The following is a 21088-nucleotide window of genomic DNA, read 5'->3' on the forward strand; positions in this document are numbered from 1 at the left end:
TTCACTTGATAGTTTTAAACTGTTTAGAATTTTCCATGCAATTTTTTCCTCTTTATAATTTACAGACTTAGAAATTTCTTTGAATTTTGCGGTCACTAATATTTTATTTATAAAACTTTATATTTTTGAAATAAAATTCTTTAGAATGCGTTTTCTTATCAAGGGCCAATCGAATATAAGATAAGATTTTGTCAAGCACATGTTCGAACCAAAAAAAAAAACAAAAACGTATGTATGAATTATTTTTAATATTTTGTTTCGGTGGTATAAATCTCTGGTAAAATTGGTTAACAGTTTAGACAATAAGCCACAATAAAGTACTTTTTCTAATTTAACCATAGTTTTATAATTAGATCGTAACTGTTTGACCACATTGTTATATTTGTAATTTTATTTTATGTAAAGTACTTTTTTAATATGCGACGTAGTAAAAATGTATGTTGAAAGTTTTATTGTCAACAATAACATTATATTTTTCTTATCACAGAAAAATAATGTTTATTTACAGAAAAAAAAAAAAATAATAATGAAAAATTGATTACAATTTTTTTTTATTATTTTTATTGGGAAAATATTTTCTGATAATAAATTTTGTGTAGACAATTGATGTCGTAGTGAGATTACACAAAGTGATTATTCAAAAAGTCGCTGAACTTGCAAATAGTTAAGGAATTCAAGTCAATAATCAACTAGAACAGTAATGGAACTGGACTAGCACGGATCTAGAACTGAACTAGAACAGAACGAGAACTGAACTAAAACTGAAATAGAACTGAACTAGAACTGAACTAGAACGGAACTAGAACTGAACTAGAACTAGAACTGAACTAGAACTGAACTGGAACTGAACTAGAACTGAACTAGAACTAGAACTGAACTAGAACTGAACTGGAACTGAACTAGAACTGAACTAGAACTACTAAACTAGAACTGAACTAGAACTGAACTAGAACTGAACTAGAACTGAACTAGAACTGAACTAGAACTGAACTAGAACTGAACTAGAACTGAACTAGAACTGAACTAGAACTGAACTAGAACTGAACTAGAACTGAACTAGAACTGAACTAGAACTGAACTAGAACTGAACTAGAACTGAACTAGAACTGAACTAGAACTGAACTAGAACTGAACTAGAACTGAACTAGAACTGAACTAGACCTGAACTAGAATTGAACTAGAACTGAACTAGAACTGAACTAGATCTCAACTAGAACTGAACTAGAACTGAACTAGAACTGAACTAGAACTGAACTAGAACAGAACTAGAACAGAACTAGAACAGAACTAGAACAGAACTAGAACAGAACTAGAACAGAACTAGAACAGAACTAGAACAGAACAGAACTAGAACAGAACTAGAACAGAACTAGAACAGAACTAGAACAGAACTAGAACAGAACTAGAACAGAACTAGAACAGAACTAGAACAGAACTAGAACAGAACTAGAACAGAACTAGAACAGAACTAGAACAGAACTAGAACAGAACTAGAACAGAACTAGAACAGAACTAGAACAGAACTAGAACAGAACTAGAACAGAACTAGAACAGAACTAGAACAGAACTAGAACAGAACTAGAACAGAACTAGAACAGAACTAGAACAGAACTAGAAAACTAGAACTAGAACAGAACTAGAACAGAACTAGACAGAACTAGAACTAGAACTAGAACTGAACTAGAACTGAACTAGAACTGAACTAGAACTGAACTAGAACTGAACTAGAACTGAACTAGAACTGAACTAGAACTGAACTAGAACTGAACTAGAACTGAACTAGAACTGAACTAGAACATGAACTAGAACAGAACTAGAACAGAACTAGAACAGAACTAGAACAGAACTAGAACAGAACTAGAACAGAACTAGAACAGAACTAGAACAGAACTAGAACAGAACTAGAACAGAACTAGAACAGAACTAGAACAGAACTAGAACAGAACTAGAACAGAACTAGAACAGAACTAGAACAGAACTAGAACAGAACTAGAACAGAACTAGAACAGAACTAGAACAGAACTAGAACAGAACTAGAACAGAACTAGAACAGAACTAGAACAGAACTAGAACAGAACTAGAACAGAACTAGAACAGAACTAGAACAGAACTAGAACTAGAACTAGAACAGAACTAGAACTAGAACAGAACTAGAACTAGAACAGAACTAGAACAGAACTAGAACAGAACTAGAACTGAACTAGAACGAACTAGAACTGAACTAGAACTGAACTAGAACTGAACTAGAACTGAACTAGAACTGAACTAGAACTGAACTAGAACTGAACTAGAACTGAACTTAGAACTGAATTAGAACTGACTAGAACTGAACTAGAACTGAACTAGAACTGAACTAGAACTGAATTAGAACTGCATTAGAACTGAACTAGAACTGAACTAGAACTGAACTAGAACTGAACTAGAACTGAACTAGAACTGAACTAGAACTGAACTAGAACTGAACTAGAACTGAACTAGAACTGAACTAGAACTGAACTAGAACTGAACTAGAACTGAACTAGAACTGAACTAGAACTGAACTAGAACTGAACTAGAACTGAACTAGAACTGAACTAGAACTGAACTAGAACTGAACTAGAACTGAACTAGAACTGAACTAGAACTGAACTAGAACTGAACTAGAACTAGAACTAGAACTAGAACTGAACTAGAACTGAACTAGAACTGAACTAGAACTGAACTAGAACTGAACTAGAACTGAACTAGAACTGAACTAGAACTGAACTAGAACTGAACTAGAACTGAACTAGAACTGAACTAGAACTGAACTAGAACTGAACTAGAACTGAACTAGAACTGAACTAGAACTGAACTAGAACTGAACTAGAACTGAACTAGAACTGAACTAGAACTAGAACTAGAACAGAACTAGAACAGAACTAGAACAGAACTAGAACTGAACTAGAACTGAACTAGAACTGAACTAGAACTGAACTAGAACTGAACTAGAACTGAATTAGAACTGAACTAGAACTGAATTAGAACTGAACTAGAACTGAACTAGAACTGAACTAGAACTGAACTAGAAACTGAACTAGAACTGAACTAGAACTGAACTAGAACTGAACTAGAACCGAACTAGAACTGAACTAGAACTGAACTAGAACTGAACTAGACCTGAACTAGAATTGAACTAGAACTGAACTAGAACTGAACTAGATCTCAACTAGAACTGAACTAGAACTGAAACTAGAACTGAACTAGAACTGAACTAGAACTGAACTAGAACTTAACTAGAACTGAACTAGAACTGAACTAGAACAGAACTAGAACTAGAACAGAACTAGAACTAGAACAGAACTAGAACAGAACTAGAACAGAACTAGAACAGAACTAGAACAGAACTAGAACAGAACTAGAACAGAACTAGAACAGAACTAGAACAGAACTAGAACAGAACTAGAACAGAACTAGAACTGAACTAGAACAGAACTAGAACAGAACTAGAACAGAACTAGAACAGAACTAGAACAGAACTAGAACAGAACTAGAACAGAACTAGAACTGAACTAGAACTGAACTAGAACTGAACTAGAACTGAACTAGAACTGAACTAGAACTGAACTAGAACTGAACTAGAACTGAACTAGAACTGAACTAGAACTGAACTAGAACTGAACTAGAACTGAATTAGAACTGAATTAGAACTGAAGTAGAACTGAACTAGAACTGAACTAGAACTGAACTAGAACTGAACTAGAACTGAACTAGAACTGAACTAGAACTGAACTAGAACTGAACTAGAACTGAACTAGAACTGAACTAGAACTGAACTAGAACTGAACTAGAACTGAACTAGAACTGAACTAGAACTGAACTAGAACTGAACTAGAACTGAACTAGAACTGAAATAGAACTGAACTAGAACAGAACTAGAACAGAACTAGAACTGCACTAGAACTGAACCAGAACTGAACTTGAACTAGAACTGAACTAGAACTGAACTAGAACTGAACTAGAACTGAACTAGAACTAGAACTGAACTAGAACTGAACTAGAACTGAACTAGAACTGAACTAGAACTGAACTAGAACTGAACTAGAACTGAACTAGAACTGAACAACAACTGAACAAGATCAGAACAAGAATAGAACTAGAACAGAACAGAACTAGAACAGAAGTAGAACAGAACTAGAACAGAACTAGAACAGAACTGGAACAGAACTAAAACAGAACTAGAACAGAACGAGAACAGAACTTGAACATAAATAGAACAAAACTAGAACAGAACTAGAATAGAACTAGAACAGAACTAGAACTGAACTAGAACAGAAATAGAACAAAACTAGAATAGAACTAGAACAAAAGTAGAACAAAATTAGAATTGAACTAGTTTAGATTATAATCTAGGCTATAGTCTATTTTAAAATTTTTTCTAATCTATAATAATGTCTATAGTCGTTTCTATAGTTTAATCTGCAGTAAAGCCTAGTATCTAGACTATGGAAACCTTAAAAACACATTTTAAACAAAATTTCCTACACGTTTTTAAAATTTTGTTAAAATATTTGAAAAACGCAAAAAAAAACTTCTGTATTTTATTTTCAAAATCATACGATTTGTAAATAAAACATTTTATTTTCTTTAGCGGCGCATAAAAATATAAATCTTTTTTTATTACGAAATATTTATGAGTTTTAGAAAATATTATGATTTTAAAATATGCAAAAATATATTAATTAAAATATAATCTTAAAGAAAAGCTATTAAAATTTGCTTAAATAAAGATATAAACTAATAAATAACAAAAGATTTGTATATTATGGCAACAATTTTAATTAGAGAGATTTTTCCTTTGGCAAAGATTTTATAAAATTAGGAATTGTATGAAAGTTTTGTACTCCTGCCAAAGTACTAAAGTGCTATGACAGTTCTCTGTCCTTTAGGATGATCTATAGAACTTTCTCTCATGCCAGCACCCTTCACATATTAAATCCTAATAAATCCCCAACAATTTTTAAAAAATATTTATTAAAAAAAATATTTCCCACGCCAAAAAGAAAAAAAAAACGTTTAAAACACCCACCTAACACTTAAATTATATAGGATAATTTTAAATTTAAATAAAAAGAAGATTCCCCCAAAAACAAAAATGAAAAATTTATATAAATAAAAGCTAATTTCAAATTTATTGCAAGCTAATCGAAGAATTTACGCTCTATTTGTGTCAGAGAAAGAAAAAAAAAAACATTAACAGAAATTATAAAAAAACAATAAGTGAAGAGTAGAAGGAGAGGAAAGAGGAGAGATTAGAGTTCACACAAAACAAAAATTCTTAAGAAAATATAACAAGTAAGAGTGTTATATTCGGCTATGCCGAATCTTATATACCCACTATCAAACCTCGCTTGACTAGAATGAAACTTACTTATGTCGAATTTCATGTATATACTCCTATTTTTTAGGCGTTAAAGTAATTTTCTGAAGGGGACCTTATATAGGGGGTAGTGTCAATTATGGGTCGATCCTAATATAATTTGGTAGACAGAATTTGTTTCGTATTAAATTTATTTGTGTCGAATTTCATTGCTACACTCGTATTTTTAAGCCATTAATGAGCGTTGCAGTCATTTTCTAAAGAGGACCTTATATGGGGGGTAGGGTCAATCATGGATCGATCCTCATAAAATTTTTTAGATAGATTTGGACTCGTATGAAACTTACTTATGTCGAATTTAATCTATATACTAGTATTTTTAAGCCAGTAATGAGCGTTAAAGTCATTTTCTGAAGGGGACCTTATATGGGGGGTAGGGTCAATTATGGACCGATCCTCATAAAATTTTGCATAATGATTTTGGATCATAAGAAACTTACTTATGTCGAATTTTATCGCTATATTCGTATTTTTAAACAAGTTATGGCTGTTAAAGCTGCTTTTCGAGGGGCCACTTGTATGGGGGCTATCAGAAAATGTGGACCGATATTGCCCATTTTCAATACCAAACAAACCTTACCTGTAAAAAATATTTATGTGAAATTTTCAACCCTCTAGCTCTTTCCATTGGGACTCTATCGTGCTTTTAACAGACAGACAGACAGACGGACGGACGGACAGACATGGCTAGATCGACTTAGAATTTAATGAGGACCCAGAATATATATACTTTTGTGGGTCTATGACCAATATTTCGATGTGTTACAAACGGAATGACAAAATTAATATACTCCCATCTTTTTTGATGGTGGGTATAAAAATATAACAAATAAACAAAATAATAACTCGTGATTAAATTCGTTTTTTTTTTTTTTTTTTTTTTTTTTGCAAAAAGATAATGAAATTGGACAAAAAAATATGAAAAATAAAAAAACAAATTCACCCATGAACTTGAAACAAAAAAAAAAAAAAAATGAAAATTTTTAAGGAAAATTTTTTATTTATTAACAGCAACGGGGAGAGTACAAAGCACCCGAGAAGAAAATATTTAAGTAATTTTAAATTATGCTAATTTTTGGTTCACTTAATTTAACAAAATATATAATAAACTATTTTTAAAAGTTTAAGAATCTTTAACAAACATGTGTTTGTTTAAAAAAAAAAAAACAATAGAAAAACTATTGTTAATTGCTTGTAGAAAACAAAATTAGCCTAAAAATATTTCACACTTTTAATGACGTTTGCTGCTATTTTTATAATTTTTTTTGGAGGACAAGGGGAATTACCTATATTTTTCCACTTAGTGATTGAGAGTAGAGTTGTTTTTTTTTTATCAATGAAGAGTAAAAATAAAACAAAATGTCAACATTTTTTAATAAATGAGAACATTTCAAAAAATTACTTTGATCGTTAGATTACAAATTTCTATTCAAAACTTAAAAAATAAAATCATTTTTTAGACTATAATATAGTCTACTAATTAAATTAAGGACTAGTTTATAGTCTAACTAGATCTAGTTCCGTTGTAGTTTAGTTCTAGTTCAGTTCTAGCTCAGTTCTAGTTCAGTTCTAGTTCAGTTCTAGTTCAGTTCTAGTTCAGTTCTAGTTCAGTTCTAGTTCAGTTCTAGTTCAGTTCTAGTTCAGTTCTAGTTCAGTTCTAGTTCAGTTCTAGTTCAGTTCTAGTTCAGTTCTAGTTCAGTTTTAGTTCAGTTTTAGTTCAGTTCTAGTTCAGTTCTAGTTCAGTTTTAGTTCAGTTCTAGTTCAGTTCTAGTTCAGTTCTAGTTCAGTTCTAGTTCAGTTCTAGTTATAGTTCAGTTCTAGTTAAGTTCTAGTTCAGTTCTAGTTCAGTTCTAGTTCAGTTCTAATTCTGTTCTAGTTCTGTTCTAGTTCTGTTCTAGTTCAGTTCTAGTTCAGTTCTAGTTCAGTTCTAGTTCAGTTCTAGTTCAGTTCTAGTTCAGTTCTAGTTCAGTTCTAGTTCTGTTCTAGTTCAGTTCTAGTTCAGTTCTAGTTCAGTTCTAGTTCAGTTCTAGTTCAGTTCTAGTTTAGTTCTAGTTCAGTTCTATTTCAGTTCTAGTTAGGTTGTGTTCTAGTTCAGTTCTAGTTCTGTTCCAGTTATTTTCCAGTTCTGTTCTAGTTCTGTTCTAGTTCTATTCTAGTTCTGTTCTAGTTCTGTTCTAGTCCTGTTCTAGTTCTGTTCTAGTTCTGTTCTAGTTCTGTTCTAGTTCAGTTTTAGTTCTGTTCTAGGTCTGTTCTAGTTCTGTTCTAGTTCTGTTCTAGTTCAGTTTTAGTTCTGTTCTAGTTCTAATTCAGTTCTTGTTCTGTTCTAGTTCTGTTTTAGTTCTGTTCTAGTTCTGTTCTAGTTCTGTTCTAGTTCTGTTCTAGTTCAGTTTTAGTTCTGTTCTAGGTCTGTTCTAGTTCTGTTCTAGTTCTGTTCTAGTTCTGTTCTAGTTCTGTTCTAGTTCTGTTCTAGTTCTGTTCTAGTTCAGTTTTAGTTCTGTTCTAGTTCTAATTCAGTTCTTGTTCTGTTCTTATTCTGTTCTAATTCTGTTCTAGTTCTGTTCTAGTTCTATTCTAGTTCTGTTCTAGTTCTGTTCTAGTTCTGTTCTAGTTCTGTTCTAGTTCTGTTCTAGTTCTGTTCTAGTTCTGTTCTAGTTCAGTTTTAGTTCTGTTCTAGGTCTGTTCTAGTTCTGTTCTAGTTCTGTTCTAGTTCTGTTCTAGTTCAGTTTTAGTTCTGTTCTAGTTCTAATTCAGTTCTTGTTCTGTTCTAGTTCTGTTTTAGTTCTGTTCTAGTTCTGTTCTAGTTCTGTTCTAGTTCAGTTTTAGTTCTGTTCTAGGTCTGTTCTAGTTCTGTTCTAGTTCTGTTCTAGTTCTGTTCTAGTTCAGTTTTAGTTCTGTTCTAGTTCTAATTCAGTTCTTGTTCTGTTCTAGTTCTGTTTTAGTTCTGTTCTAGTTCTGTTCTAGTTCTTTTCTAGTTCTGTTCTAGTTCTGTTCTAGTTCTGTTCTAGTTCTGTTCTAGTTCAGTTCTAGTTCAATTCTAATTCAGTTCTAGTTCTGTTCTAGTTCTGTTCTAGTTCTGTTCTAGTTCTGTTCTAGTTCTGTTCTAGTTCTGTTCTAGTTCTGTGCTAGTTCTGTTCTAGTTCTGTTCTAGTTCTGTTCCAGTTCTGTTCTAGTTCTGTTCTAGTTCTGTTCTAGTTCTGTTCTAGTTCTGTTATAGTTCTGTTCTAGTTCTAGTTCTGTTCTAGTTCTGTTTTAGTTCTGTTCTAGTTCAGTTCAATGCAGACTATACTACGGATAGGACTACAGATTTGACTTACTAAAAATAGATAAGAGTATAGAATACATAAAATTTAACTAAATTTTAAACTAATTTTTTATGATTATTTCTTTTCCAGGTCCCACCCAAGAAATTCTGCAACGCCAAAAGGAAAAACGCGATAAATTGGCAGCCGCGCTACGTAATTATAAAAAACGTTTGGGCAATGTAGAACAAGAAATAAATTTACTTACTGGGACGATACCTACACAGGGTCTATCCGAAAGACTGGATGAGGAAATAACAAAATTGAGGAGAGATTGTCAAGACATGCTTAGAAGTAGTAAGTTTACAGCAGCAATAATAAAAGAAAATAGAAATAATTTATAATCATTTATTTCAAAATCAAATAGGTAACCCCTTTACACAACCGCCATTACAACAGGAACTAGCAATAGATCATCAGCCACAACAAAGGCCACCACAACCTCAACCATTCCCAAGACAAAGGATGACACGTCCGCCGCCAAGGCCACCACCACCACGTCAAACTAGTCTAGATATAATACAACATCATAGTCAAACATCAACGCCACATACACCACCTGCCGCTTCATTACCAAATCTAAATTTCTATAATCCACCACAACAACAACAACAGCAAAATCACAACAATTCTTTAACAATACCCTCATACTATCACCAGCAATCGGCTCCTTTGAACAGCAATCATTTGTATACAGATCACAGTAATTTCGTCAATCAAGAGCCCATAGTCGATGATAGTGAAGAGGAGTATGAAGAAGTGATCGAACAGCCCTGGGAGTGCAGTATGTGTACATTCCGTAATCATCCACAATTGAATATTTGCGAGGCGTGTGAGAACGTTAGAATACCTGGTAGGCTAACAAATTTATCTCGTGCTAGATCGGCCACAAATTGTACTAACATAGCTGGAGCAACGCGCTCACCAGCAGGCGCACCCTTACAAATCTCTGGCTCCTCACCAAATTTGGGTCTATCGCGTACTCCTGCTGGCTCTAGCAATACCCTTAATAATAGCAATAGCGGTAGCAGAAATGCCTTAAATACTGCTACTGCCAATTTAGAGCATGATACTAATCTTGTGCAACAACAGTTACAACATTATGCTTTGCATACTTAATTGTGTTTTTTATTGTGTATGAAATATTGTTATTTTTTTTATGAAATTTTATTAATTGATGTACTTTTTTACTAACTAAAAATTTACTTTTTTTTTTTGCTTTATTTTACTGTTAATTTTGTTTTATGTTAATTTAATAATAATGGCATGTTTAGCAGAATTAACCCTAAATAATGAAAATTAATATTTCGAAATTCATTTAGGGAACTCATTTAAATGTTTAAGTTGGCACAATTGTGCAAATATACTAAACTGCAGACTAGACTATACACTAGACTATAAAGTAGGATATAGCCTGGATTATAGACTAGACTAGGCTATAGACTACCCTATAGACTAGACTATAGATTAGACTATAGACTACAGACTAGACTATAGTCTAGACTATAGACTAGACTATTGACTATAGTCTAGACTATAGACTAGACTATTGACTAGACTATAGACTAGACTATAGACTAGACTATAGACTAGACTAGACTATAGACTAGACTATAGAGTAGACTATAGACTAGACTATAGACTAGACTATAGACTAGACTATAGACTAAACTATAGACTAGACTATAGACTAGACTATAGACTAAACTATAGACTAGACTATAGACTAGACTATAGACTAGACTATAGACTAGACTATAGACTAGACTATAGACTAGACTATAGACTAGACTATAGACTAGACTATAGACTAGACTATAGACTAGACTATAGACTAGACTATAGACTAGACTATAGACTAGACTATAGACTGGACTATAGACTGGACTATAGACTAGACTATAGACTAGACTATAGACTACACTATAGACTAGACTATAGACTAGACTATAGACTAGACTATAGACTAGACTAGACTATAGACTAGACTATAGACTAGACTATAGACGAGACTATAGACTAGACTATAGGGCAGACTATAGACTAGGTCATAGACTAGGCTATAGACTAAACTATAGACTAGATTATAGACCAGACTATATACTAGACTATAGACTAGACTTTAGACTAGGCTATAGACTAGACTATAGACTAGTCTATAGACTAGTCTATAGACTAGACTATAGTCTAGACTGTAGACTAGACTATAGACTAGACTATAGGCTAGACTATAGACTATACTACAGAGTAGACTATAGACTAGACTAGACTACAGAGTAGACTATAGACTAGACTATAGACTAGACTAGACTATAGACTAGACTATAGACTAGACTATAGACTAGACTATAGGCTAGACTATAGACTAGACTATAGACGAGACTATAGTCGAGACTATAGACGAGACTATAGACTAGACTATAGACTAGACTATAGACTAGACGATAGACTGGACTATAGACTAGACTATAGACTAGACTATAGACTAGACTATAGACTGAGACTGTAGACTAGACTATAGACTAGACTATAGACTAGACTATAGACTAGACTATAGACTAGACTATAGACTAGACTATAGACTATACTATAGACTAGACTATAGACTATACTATAGACTAGACTATAGACTAGACTATAGACTAGACTATAGTCTAATCTATAGTCTAGTCTATAGTCTAGTCTATAGTCTAGTCTATAGTCTAGTCTATAGTCTAGTCTATAGTCTATACTAGACTATAGACTAGACTTTAGACTATAGTCTCGTCTATAGTCAGTTCAAGTTCTGTTCTAGTTCTACTCCAGTTCCATTCTAGTTGAATTCGTCTAGTTCAGTTTTAGTTCTTTTCCAGTTCTGTTCTATTTCAATTTTAGCTCATTTCAAGTACTGTTCTAGTTTAGTTCTAGATAATTTCTAGTCTATAGTCTGACAGTGAAAATATGCACAATTTACCAAAATTTTAAGCGTTTTCTTGAGCTTTTTAATTGTATTGAAAAAAATAGATTTTATTAATATCCTTTATATTCTTTTTTAAGGTTTTTATTTAAATGAGCTGGATGTTTATCTGAAATTTGACTTTTAAGGCTGTCATTTGTGTCATTCTAAAACGGATTTTTTTACAAAATTATTAAACAGAAATAATATTTTTTGACCAAAAATTATTAATTTCTTTTAAATCAGGTGAATATAAAGATTAAAGCGTAATAGTATTCAATATAAGGAATTTAAAATTAAAATTTTTAATTTAAAAGGATCTCTAGATTTTGGTTTCCTCCAAAACGTTTTCCTATTAGGGGTTATTTCTGTCCAGACATGCCATATGATTTCAATTTAGCATGTCAATTTAAATCTAAATGTTTTAACATAAGAGTTTTATTATTGCTTTATTAGCTCTCCATTTTATATTTAAAAAATTTATTAAAAATTTAAAATGATTATCCTTATAAATTATAAAAAATATCTATATATAAAAACATTTTTATCACTGTTTCTTGTTTATGTAAGTATCATTAATCTGTGATAGTTATTAAAAAATCTTAAATGGTATATAAATACCGACATATATAAAAAGTTCTAGAACTATGTGAAACATTCTAAATATTTACATATTATAGCAAGCAAAAAAATTATTACAAAACAATAATAAAATATAATTTTCAATATATAAAAAAATCTATATATAAAAATATAAATAAACTATATAAAAACTATAAAAAAACCCTATAAAATCTTAAAGAAAATCAATATATAAAAATAAATAAAAGAATAAAGTTAAAACTACAAGTGAATGGCAGTGCTCATAGTTTTCATTTTAATTAAGAAATAGTTAATTATAATTAAGGCATCAATGGTTTTGAAAGTTTAAAGAAACGTTGAAATGTTAAAAATGATCGTGTCTTCTGAATTTTTGGAATATATTCGAAGAAAATCCTACAAAGGACTCGACTATAGACTACATTTTAGACTAGAATATAGACTAAAGACTAGACTATACAATATATTATACTATCTTGTCTAGACAGTAGACTATACTATCGACTAGACTACAGACTAGACTATACACTAGGATATAGACTAGACTACAGACTAGACTACATACTACACTATAGACTAGACTATAGACGAGACAATAGACTACACTATAGGCGAGACTATAAGCTAGATTATAAACCAGACTATAAACTAGACTATAGTGTAATATATAGTACACAATAAACTAAACCATAGACTAGACTGTAGACTAGACCATTGACTATACTACAGACTTGACTATATACTAAACTACAGTAAAGACTAGACTATCAACTAGACTATAAACTAGACTATACACTAGACTATAGACTAGGCTATAGACTAGACTATGGAATAGACTATAGACTATATACTAGACTATAGAGTAGACTATAGACCACACTATAGACTAGACTATAGACTAGACTATAGACTAGACTATAGACTAGACTGTAGACTAGGCTATAGACTAGACTGTAGACTAGGCTATAGACTAGACTGTTAGACTAGGCTATAGACTAGACTGTAGATAGTATAGACTAGACCTAGATTATAAACAGACAACTATAGACAAGCTATAGACTAGACTATAGACTAGACTCTGACTAGATCTGACTAGACTATACGACTCGCTATAGACTAGGAATATAGACTAGACTATGACTAGACTATAGACTAGACTATAGACTAGGGGACTATAGACTAGGACTAACTAGATATAGACTCGACTATAGACTAGCTATAGACTAGACATAGACTAGACTATAGACTAGTGTAGACTAGAATGTAGACTGAATATAGGCCACATCTAGATAGACTATAGACTAGACTATAGACTAGATCTAGACCAGACTAATAGGGAATAGACTATAGATAGACTATAGACAGACTTATAGATAGACTATAGATAGACTATAGACTAGACTATAGACTAGACTATAGACTAACTATAGACGAAACTACTATAGACTAGACTATAGACTAGACTATAGACTAGACTATAGACTAGACTATAGACTAGACTATAGACTAGGACTATAGACTAGGACTATAGACTAGACTATAGACTAGACTATAGACTAGACTATAGACTAGACTATAGACTAGACTATAGACTAGACTATAGACTAGACTATAGACTAGACTATAGACTAGACTATAGACTAGACTATAGACTAGACAATAGACTAGACTATAGACTAGACTATAGACTAGACTATAGACTAGACTATAGACTAGACTATAGACTAGACTATAGACTAGACTATAGAATAGACTATAGACTAGACTATAGACTAGACTATAGACTAGACTATAGACTAGACTATAGACTAGACTATAGACTAGACTGTAGACTAGGACTGTAGACTAGGCTATAGACTGGACTGTTAACTAGGCTTTAGACTAGACGTAGGACTATGATATCGACTAGACTATAAACTAGGACTATAACTAGACTATAAACAAGACTATAGACTACTATAGAATAAACTAAAGACTAGACTATAGAATAAACTAAAGACTAGACTACAGAATAGACTATAGACTACACTATAGAATTGACTATAGACTACATAATATAGCAGACTATACACTAAACTATAGTTTATACTATTGACTAGACTAATGACTAGACTATAGACTAAACTATAGTCTATGGGTAGACTAAAGTATAGGCTAGACTATAGACTAGTTTATAGACTAGACTATAGACTGGACTATAGAATATACTACATACTAGTCTATAGACTAGACTATAAACTAGACTATAGACTAGACTATAAACTAGACTATAGACTATAAAGTAGCCTAAAGACTAGACTATAGACTAGACTATATACTAGACTATAGAGTAGGCTATAGACTAGACTATATACTAGACTATAGATTAGACTATAGATTAGACTATAGAGTAGACTATAGACTAGACTATATACTAGACTATAGAGTAGACTATAGACTAGACTATATACTAGACTATAGAGTAGGCTATAGAGTAGACTATAGACTAGACTATAGTCTAGACTATAGATTAGAAAATAGACTAGACTATAGACTAGGCTGTAGACTAGACTATAGACTAGACTACAGACTAGACCATAGACTAGACTGTAGACTAGACTATAGTCTAGACTATAGACTAGAATATACACAAGACTATAGATTAGAATGTAAACTAGACTATAGACTAGACTATAGACAAGACTATAGACTAGACTATAGACTAGACTATAGACTAGGCTATAGACTAGACTGTAGACTAGACAATAGACTAGACAATAGACTGACTATAGACTAGACTATAAACTAGACTATAGACTAGACTATAAACTAGACTATAGACTAGACTATAGACTAGACTATAGACTAGACTATAGACTAGACTATAGACTAGACTACAGACTAGACTACAGACTAGACTATAGACTAGACTATAGACTATACTATAGACTTTACTAAAGACCATATAATACTGGACTGGACTAAACTATGAACTGGTTTAGACTATGTACTGGACTAGACTATAAAACGGACTATGAACTGTACTAGACTATAGAACGGACTATGGACTGGACTATAGACTAGATTATATAGACTATAGAATAGACATTAGTTTGGACTATATACTAGACTATAGTCTAGACTATAAACTATACTATAGACTATAGACTATAAAGTGGAATATAGTCCACATAGTAATTTAGAATATAAACTAAAATATAGTCAAGATTACAATCTGGTCTATACACTAGACCACAGTCCGATTTACAGTCCACATATAACTAAACTATATTTCACACTAGGCTAGATAATATTCCTGACTATAGACTAGATTGTACTCCAGACCCTAGTCTACTAGTATTTTCTATAAAAATTGAGTTTCCCTTAACCGTTCGTTAAAGTCGCTACTGTGAAAATGTTTGTTAAATAAATTATTAAATATTTAAAAAAATTAAACTGTATTAATATGCATGTTGTTTATTTATTTGGTAATTTATTAATTTACTACTTAAGTTGTTTATTTGTTTATGTTCTATTTAAACTAATTTTTATTTAAAACAAATAATTTGGTTTTTTATAAAAATAGCTCAACAGTTGTGAGGCATAATTAAGCAAATATTTGAATTAAAATTAATATTGACTTAAATTTAATATAAAAACATAAAAGTTTTGCGTAATTAATTTACTTATGTGTTTTTTTCACAAAATTTTATTTCGTTTCAAGAACCAGTACTTAGTAGAGAAGATATACATATAACATTATCGCCTGGTGAAAATAGTAAGTGAACTTTATTGGAAGAAGTAATGGAACAAATTCTAAATAATTTATTTCAACTACTTGCAGGAATAATACATTCATGGATTGTTTCGTGACAACATGCGAATAGATCATAATCGTTTGTAAAGGATGTGATCTTAAAGATGAGAAAAGGGTCTCGGTTATGGTTTGGTCCAAGTTTGGTGGCTTTTAATTTAAATATTTTGTATTTTTTTTTTATACTTAAATTTAATAATTCTAGGTTATTATTTTGTAATATAGAAATTTTAAAAGTTTGCCTTAACAGCAATTTAAACTGTAATTAGTAACTATTTGTAAATAATCAAAAGAAGAATCAAAATTTTAACAAAATTTAAATTAATTTTTTATTTATTAATAGAAATGCTGCTGGCAGCTTTATGTGATGTAATTTTAATAAAATAAAACTGTAAACTATTCGTAAATAAATAAATTTTCTATTTTAACTTATTTTATAAGTAAAAGACTTAATTTTTGTATTGTTAATTAAAAACTAATTTGTTAATTTGTCTGTTTTGTATATAATCTAGAATTCAATACTTTTTTTTACAAGGGGAAAGAACAAACGAAATTTTTAGCACAAATATTTAATGTTAATTTCTCTTTTTTTATAAAATTTTGCAATAATTAAATATGTTTAGCATAAATTTATTAATAAAAAAAACAACAACTAAATAAAGGAAAAGGATGTAGTATATATAAAAAATGGAATTGGGTGTTTTATATTAAACTGCACTATAGTACAGACTATAGTCCAGCATAAAAACTAAAACTGTAGACTATTAACTAGACCATAAACTATAGACCAAGCTTCAAACTAGACTATAGTCCAGATTATAAAATACACTGTAACGCTGACTATAAACTAGGCCGCTTTCCATACTACAATTTATAGTCTATAAATTAGTCTGTACTCATTACTATAACCAACTCTGAAGTCCATACTATAAACTGGACTATAATCCAGACTATAGGCCAGGCTATCCAGTCTATAAAAACACCATAACCCAGAATATTTACAATACTATAGATAAGACTATAGTCCAGACCATATACTAATCCAGACCGTAAACTCTATAAACTGGACTATAATCCAGATTATAACTAGACTATAGTCCAGACTATGAAAAAGGCTTTAGTCCAGACTTGAGTATAAACTAGCCTATAGTCTATGGTTCAGAATAACTTTAGTCCAGACTATAAACTATACTATAGACCAGACTATAAACTAGACTATAGTACAGACATACACTATAGAGTAGGCTATAGTCCAGACTTTAGACTAGACTATAGCCCCGACTATAGACTAGACTATAGCCTGGACTATAGACTAGACTATAGTCTGGAATATCGACTAGACTATAGTCCAGACTATAGACTAGACTATATTCCAGAATATATCCAGGCTATAGACTAGACTATAGTCCAGACTATAAACTAGACTATATACTACACTATAGTTCAGACTATAGACTAGACTATAGTCCAGGCTATTGATTAGACTACAGTCCAGACTAGACTATAGTCCAGACTATTGATTAGACTATAGTCCAGACTATAGACTAGACTATAGTTCAGACTATAGACTAGACTATAGTTCAGACTATAGACTATAGGTTGGCCTATAGTATATACAAACTAGATTATAGTCCAGCCTTTAGACTAGACTATAGTCCAGACTATAGAATACACTATAGTCCAAATTATAGACTAGACTATAATCCAGACTATAGACTACGCTATAGTCCAGGCTATCGACTAGACTATAATCCAGACTATAGACTAAAGTGTAGTCCAGACTATAGACTAGACTATAGTCCAATCTATAGGCTATAGTCCAGACTATAGACTATAGTACAAACTATTGATTAGACTATAGTCCAGACTAGACTATAGTCCAGCTTTTAGACTAGACTATAGTCCAGACTATAGACTAGACTATAGTCCAAATTATAGACTAGACTATAGACCAGACTATAGACTAGACTATAGTCCAGACTATCGTCCAGACTATCGACTACACTAAATCCAGACTATAGACTAAAGTATAGTCCAGACTATAGACTATACTATAGTCCAATCTATAGACTATAGTGCAGACTATAGACTATAGAACAGACTATATACTAGACTGGAGACTATAGTTCAAACTATAGACTAGAGTATAGAATAGACTATAGGTTGGCCTATAGTATATACAGACTATAGACTAGACTATAGTCCAGCCTTTAGATTAGACTATAGTCCAGACTATCGTCCAGACTAGACTATCGACTACACTATAATCCAGACTATAGACTAAAGTATAGTCCAGACTATAGACTATATAGTCCAATCTATAGACTATAGTGCAGACTATAGACTATAGAACAGACTATATACTAGACTGGAGACTATAGTTCAAACTATAGACTAGAGTATAGAATAGACTATAGGTTGGCCTATAGTATATACAGACTATAGACTAGACTATAGTCCAGCCTTTAGACTAGACTATAGTCCAGACTATAGACTAGGCTATAGTCCAGACTATAGACTAGACTATAGTCCAAATTATAGACTAGACTATAGTCCGGACTATAGACTAGACTATAGTCCAGACTATCGACTAGACTATAATCCAGGCTATAGACTAAAGTATAGTCCAGACTATAGAACTAGACTACAGTCCAGTCTATAGTCTATAGTCCTATAGACTATAGTCCAGACTATAGTCTAGAATATAATCCAGACTATAGAATAGACTGTAGACTAGTCTATAGTCCATACTATAGACTATAGTCCATACTATAGACTAGACTATAGTCCAGACTATAGACTAGACTATAGTCCATACTATCGACTAGACTATAGTAAAGACTATACACTAGACTATAGTTCACACTATAGACTAGACTGTAGTCCACACTTTAGACTAGACTATAGTCCAGACTAAAGACTAGACTGTAGTTCAAACTATAGACTGTACTGTAGAATTAAAATGTGTATCCTTAAATTGTGAAAGGCTGTGATCACCCTGTATCTCTTATAACTTAAAACTTTTATAATAAACAGTGTCTTTTAATAAAAGTCATTCCAAGTCTTTACATATTACTTTTTACATCATTGACGTCTGTCTGCCTTAATACAAAACTAAGTCAAGTCTACAAAAAAGAAAAGAAAACTAAATATTTGTTAATAAACTTTAATTACAAACTTATTTTAATTGAAACAATTTAAACTATAATAGAAGAAAAAAAAAAACAATTCCACAATACCTTCTCCCGTGGGCAAACATTATAATTTAAATATAAAATTCTTTAAATTTGTAATAAAACATTAAATACATATTTGTTTAAAAATATGAAACCTATAACATTTTAATAAAAAGTTATTAAATTCAACGAATTTAAAGGCTCCCTGCCTTTCTGAAGAACTGCTTACAAAGAACTAGTGATATGACTAGTGGAAAATACAGTGATACTTTCTAAATTAATTCACAACAATTTTAATAAAGTTCAGATCCCATATTATGATATCTATATTATGGTCTCTGCGATCACAAGTTAGTTGTTCCCTATACATTAGTTACATTATCATTCTCTTTTCTGTAATGTTTACAGTCTTTAAATGATCTGTGCATCAGATGCATTTTCTAAATTTATGCTTTAATTATGTTAGTAGTGCTTGTGTGCATTATTTAAAATAATGAATAACAAATTATGAAGTTAGTTAATTTTACATCAATATAATTTAAACATCTAATTTTACACATTATAAGCAGAATCTATAGTCTAGTCTATAGTGTGGTCTATAGTCGTGTCTATTGTTTAGTCTATAGTCTAGTCTATAGTCTAGTCTATAGTCTAGTCTATAGTCTAGTCTATAGTCTAGTCTATAGTCTAGTCTATAGTCTAGTCTATAGTCTAGTCTATAGTCTAGTCTATAGTCTAGTCTATAGTCTAGTCTATAGTCTAGTCTATAGTCTAGTCTATAGTCTAGTCTATAGTCTAGTCTATAGTCTAGTCTATAGTCTAGTCTATAGTCTAGTCTATAGTCTAGTCTATAGTCTAGTCTATAGTCTAGTCTATAGTCTAGTCTATAGTCAGTCTATAGTCTAGTCTATAGTCTAGTCTATAGTCTAGTCTATAGTCTAGTCTATAGTCTAGTCTATAGTCTAGTCTATAGTCTAGTCTAGTCTATAGTCTAGTCTATAGTCTAGTCTATAGTCTAGTCTATAGTCTAGTCTATAGTCTAGTCTATAGTCTAGTCTATAGTCTAGTCTATAGTCTAGTCTATAGTCTAGTCTATAGTCTAGTCTATAGTCTAGTCTATAGTCTAGTCTATAGTCTAGTCTATAGTCTAGTCTATAGTCTAGTCTATAGTCTAGTCTATAGTCTAGTCTATAGTCTATAGTCTAGTCTATAGTCTAGTCTTAAGTCTAGTCTATAGTCTAGTCTTTAGTCTAGTCTATAGTCTAGTCTATAGTCTAGTCTAGTCTATAGTCTAGTCTATAGTCTATAGTCTAGTCTATTCTAGTCTATAGTCTAGTCTATAGTCTAGTCTATAGTCTAGTCTATAGTCTAGTCTATAGTCTAGTCTATAGTCTAGTCTATAGTCTAGTCTATAGTCTAGTCTATAGTCTAGTCTATAGTCTAGTCTATAGTCTAGTCTATAGTCTAGTCTATAGTCTAGTCTATAGTCTAGTCTATAGTCTAGTCTATAGTCGTCTATAGTCTAGTCTATAGTCTAGTCTATAGTCTAGTCTAGTCTAGTCTATAGTCTAGTCGTCTATAGTATAGTCTATAGTCTAGTCTATAGTCTAGTCTATAGTCTAGTCTATAGTATATCTATAGTCTAGTCTATAGTCTAGTCTATAGTCTAGTCTATAGTCTAGTCTATAGTCTAGTCTATAGTCTAGTCTATAGTCTAGTCTATAGTCTAGTCTATAGTCTAGTCTATAGTCTAGTCTATAGTCTAGTCTATAGTCTAGTCTATAGTCTAGTCTATAGTCTAGTCTATAGTCTAGTCTATAGTCTAGTCTATAGTCTAGTCTATAGTCTAGTCTATAGTCTAGTCTATAGTCTAGTCTATATAGTCTC

General features: G+C 31.5%; 1 protein-coding gene across 1 annotated transcript in view; it reads left to right on the top strand.

The window, feature by feature from the left end:
* The window catches only part of LOC119611039 (dual specificity protein kinase splA-like), a 52048-nt gene extending 35936 nt beyond the window's left edge, over positions 1-16112 (top strand). The window contains 4 exon segments of the mRNA XM_037966496.1: positions 8791-8994; positions 9065-9550; positions 15936-15989; positions 16056-16112. Coding sequence (XP_037822424.1) covers positions 8791-8994; positions 9065-9550; positions 15936-15989; positions 16056-16084 — 773 coding nt within the window. The 3' untranslated portion in view covers positions 16085-16112.
* Positions 16113-21088: the final 4976 nt, after the last annotated feature.

Source organism: Lucilia sericata, unplaced genomic scaffold, assembly GCF_015586225.1.
Source record: "Lucilia sericata isolate MDLA Ls3-8-SP2 unplaced genomic scaffold, ASM1558622v1 Contig001343F_arrow, whole genome shotgun sequence".
NCBI classification, from domain to species: domain Eukaryota; kingdom Metazoa; phylum Arthropoda; class Insecta; order Diptera; family Calliphoridae; genus Lucilia; species Lucilia sericata.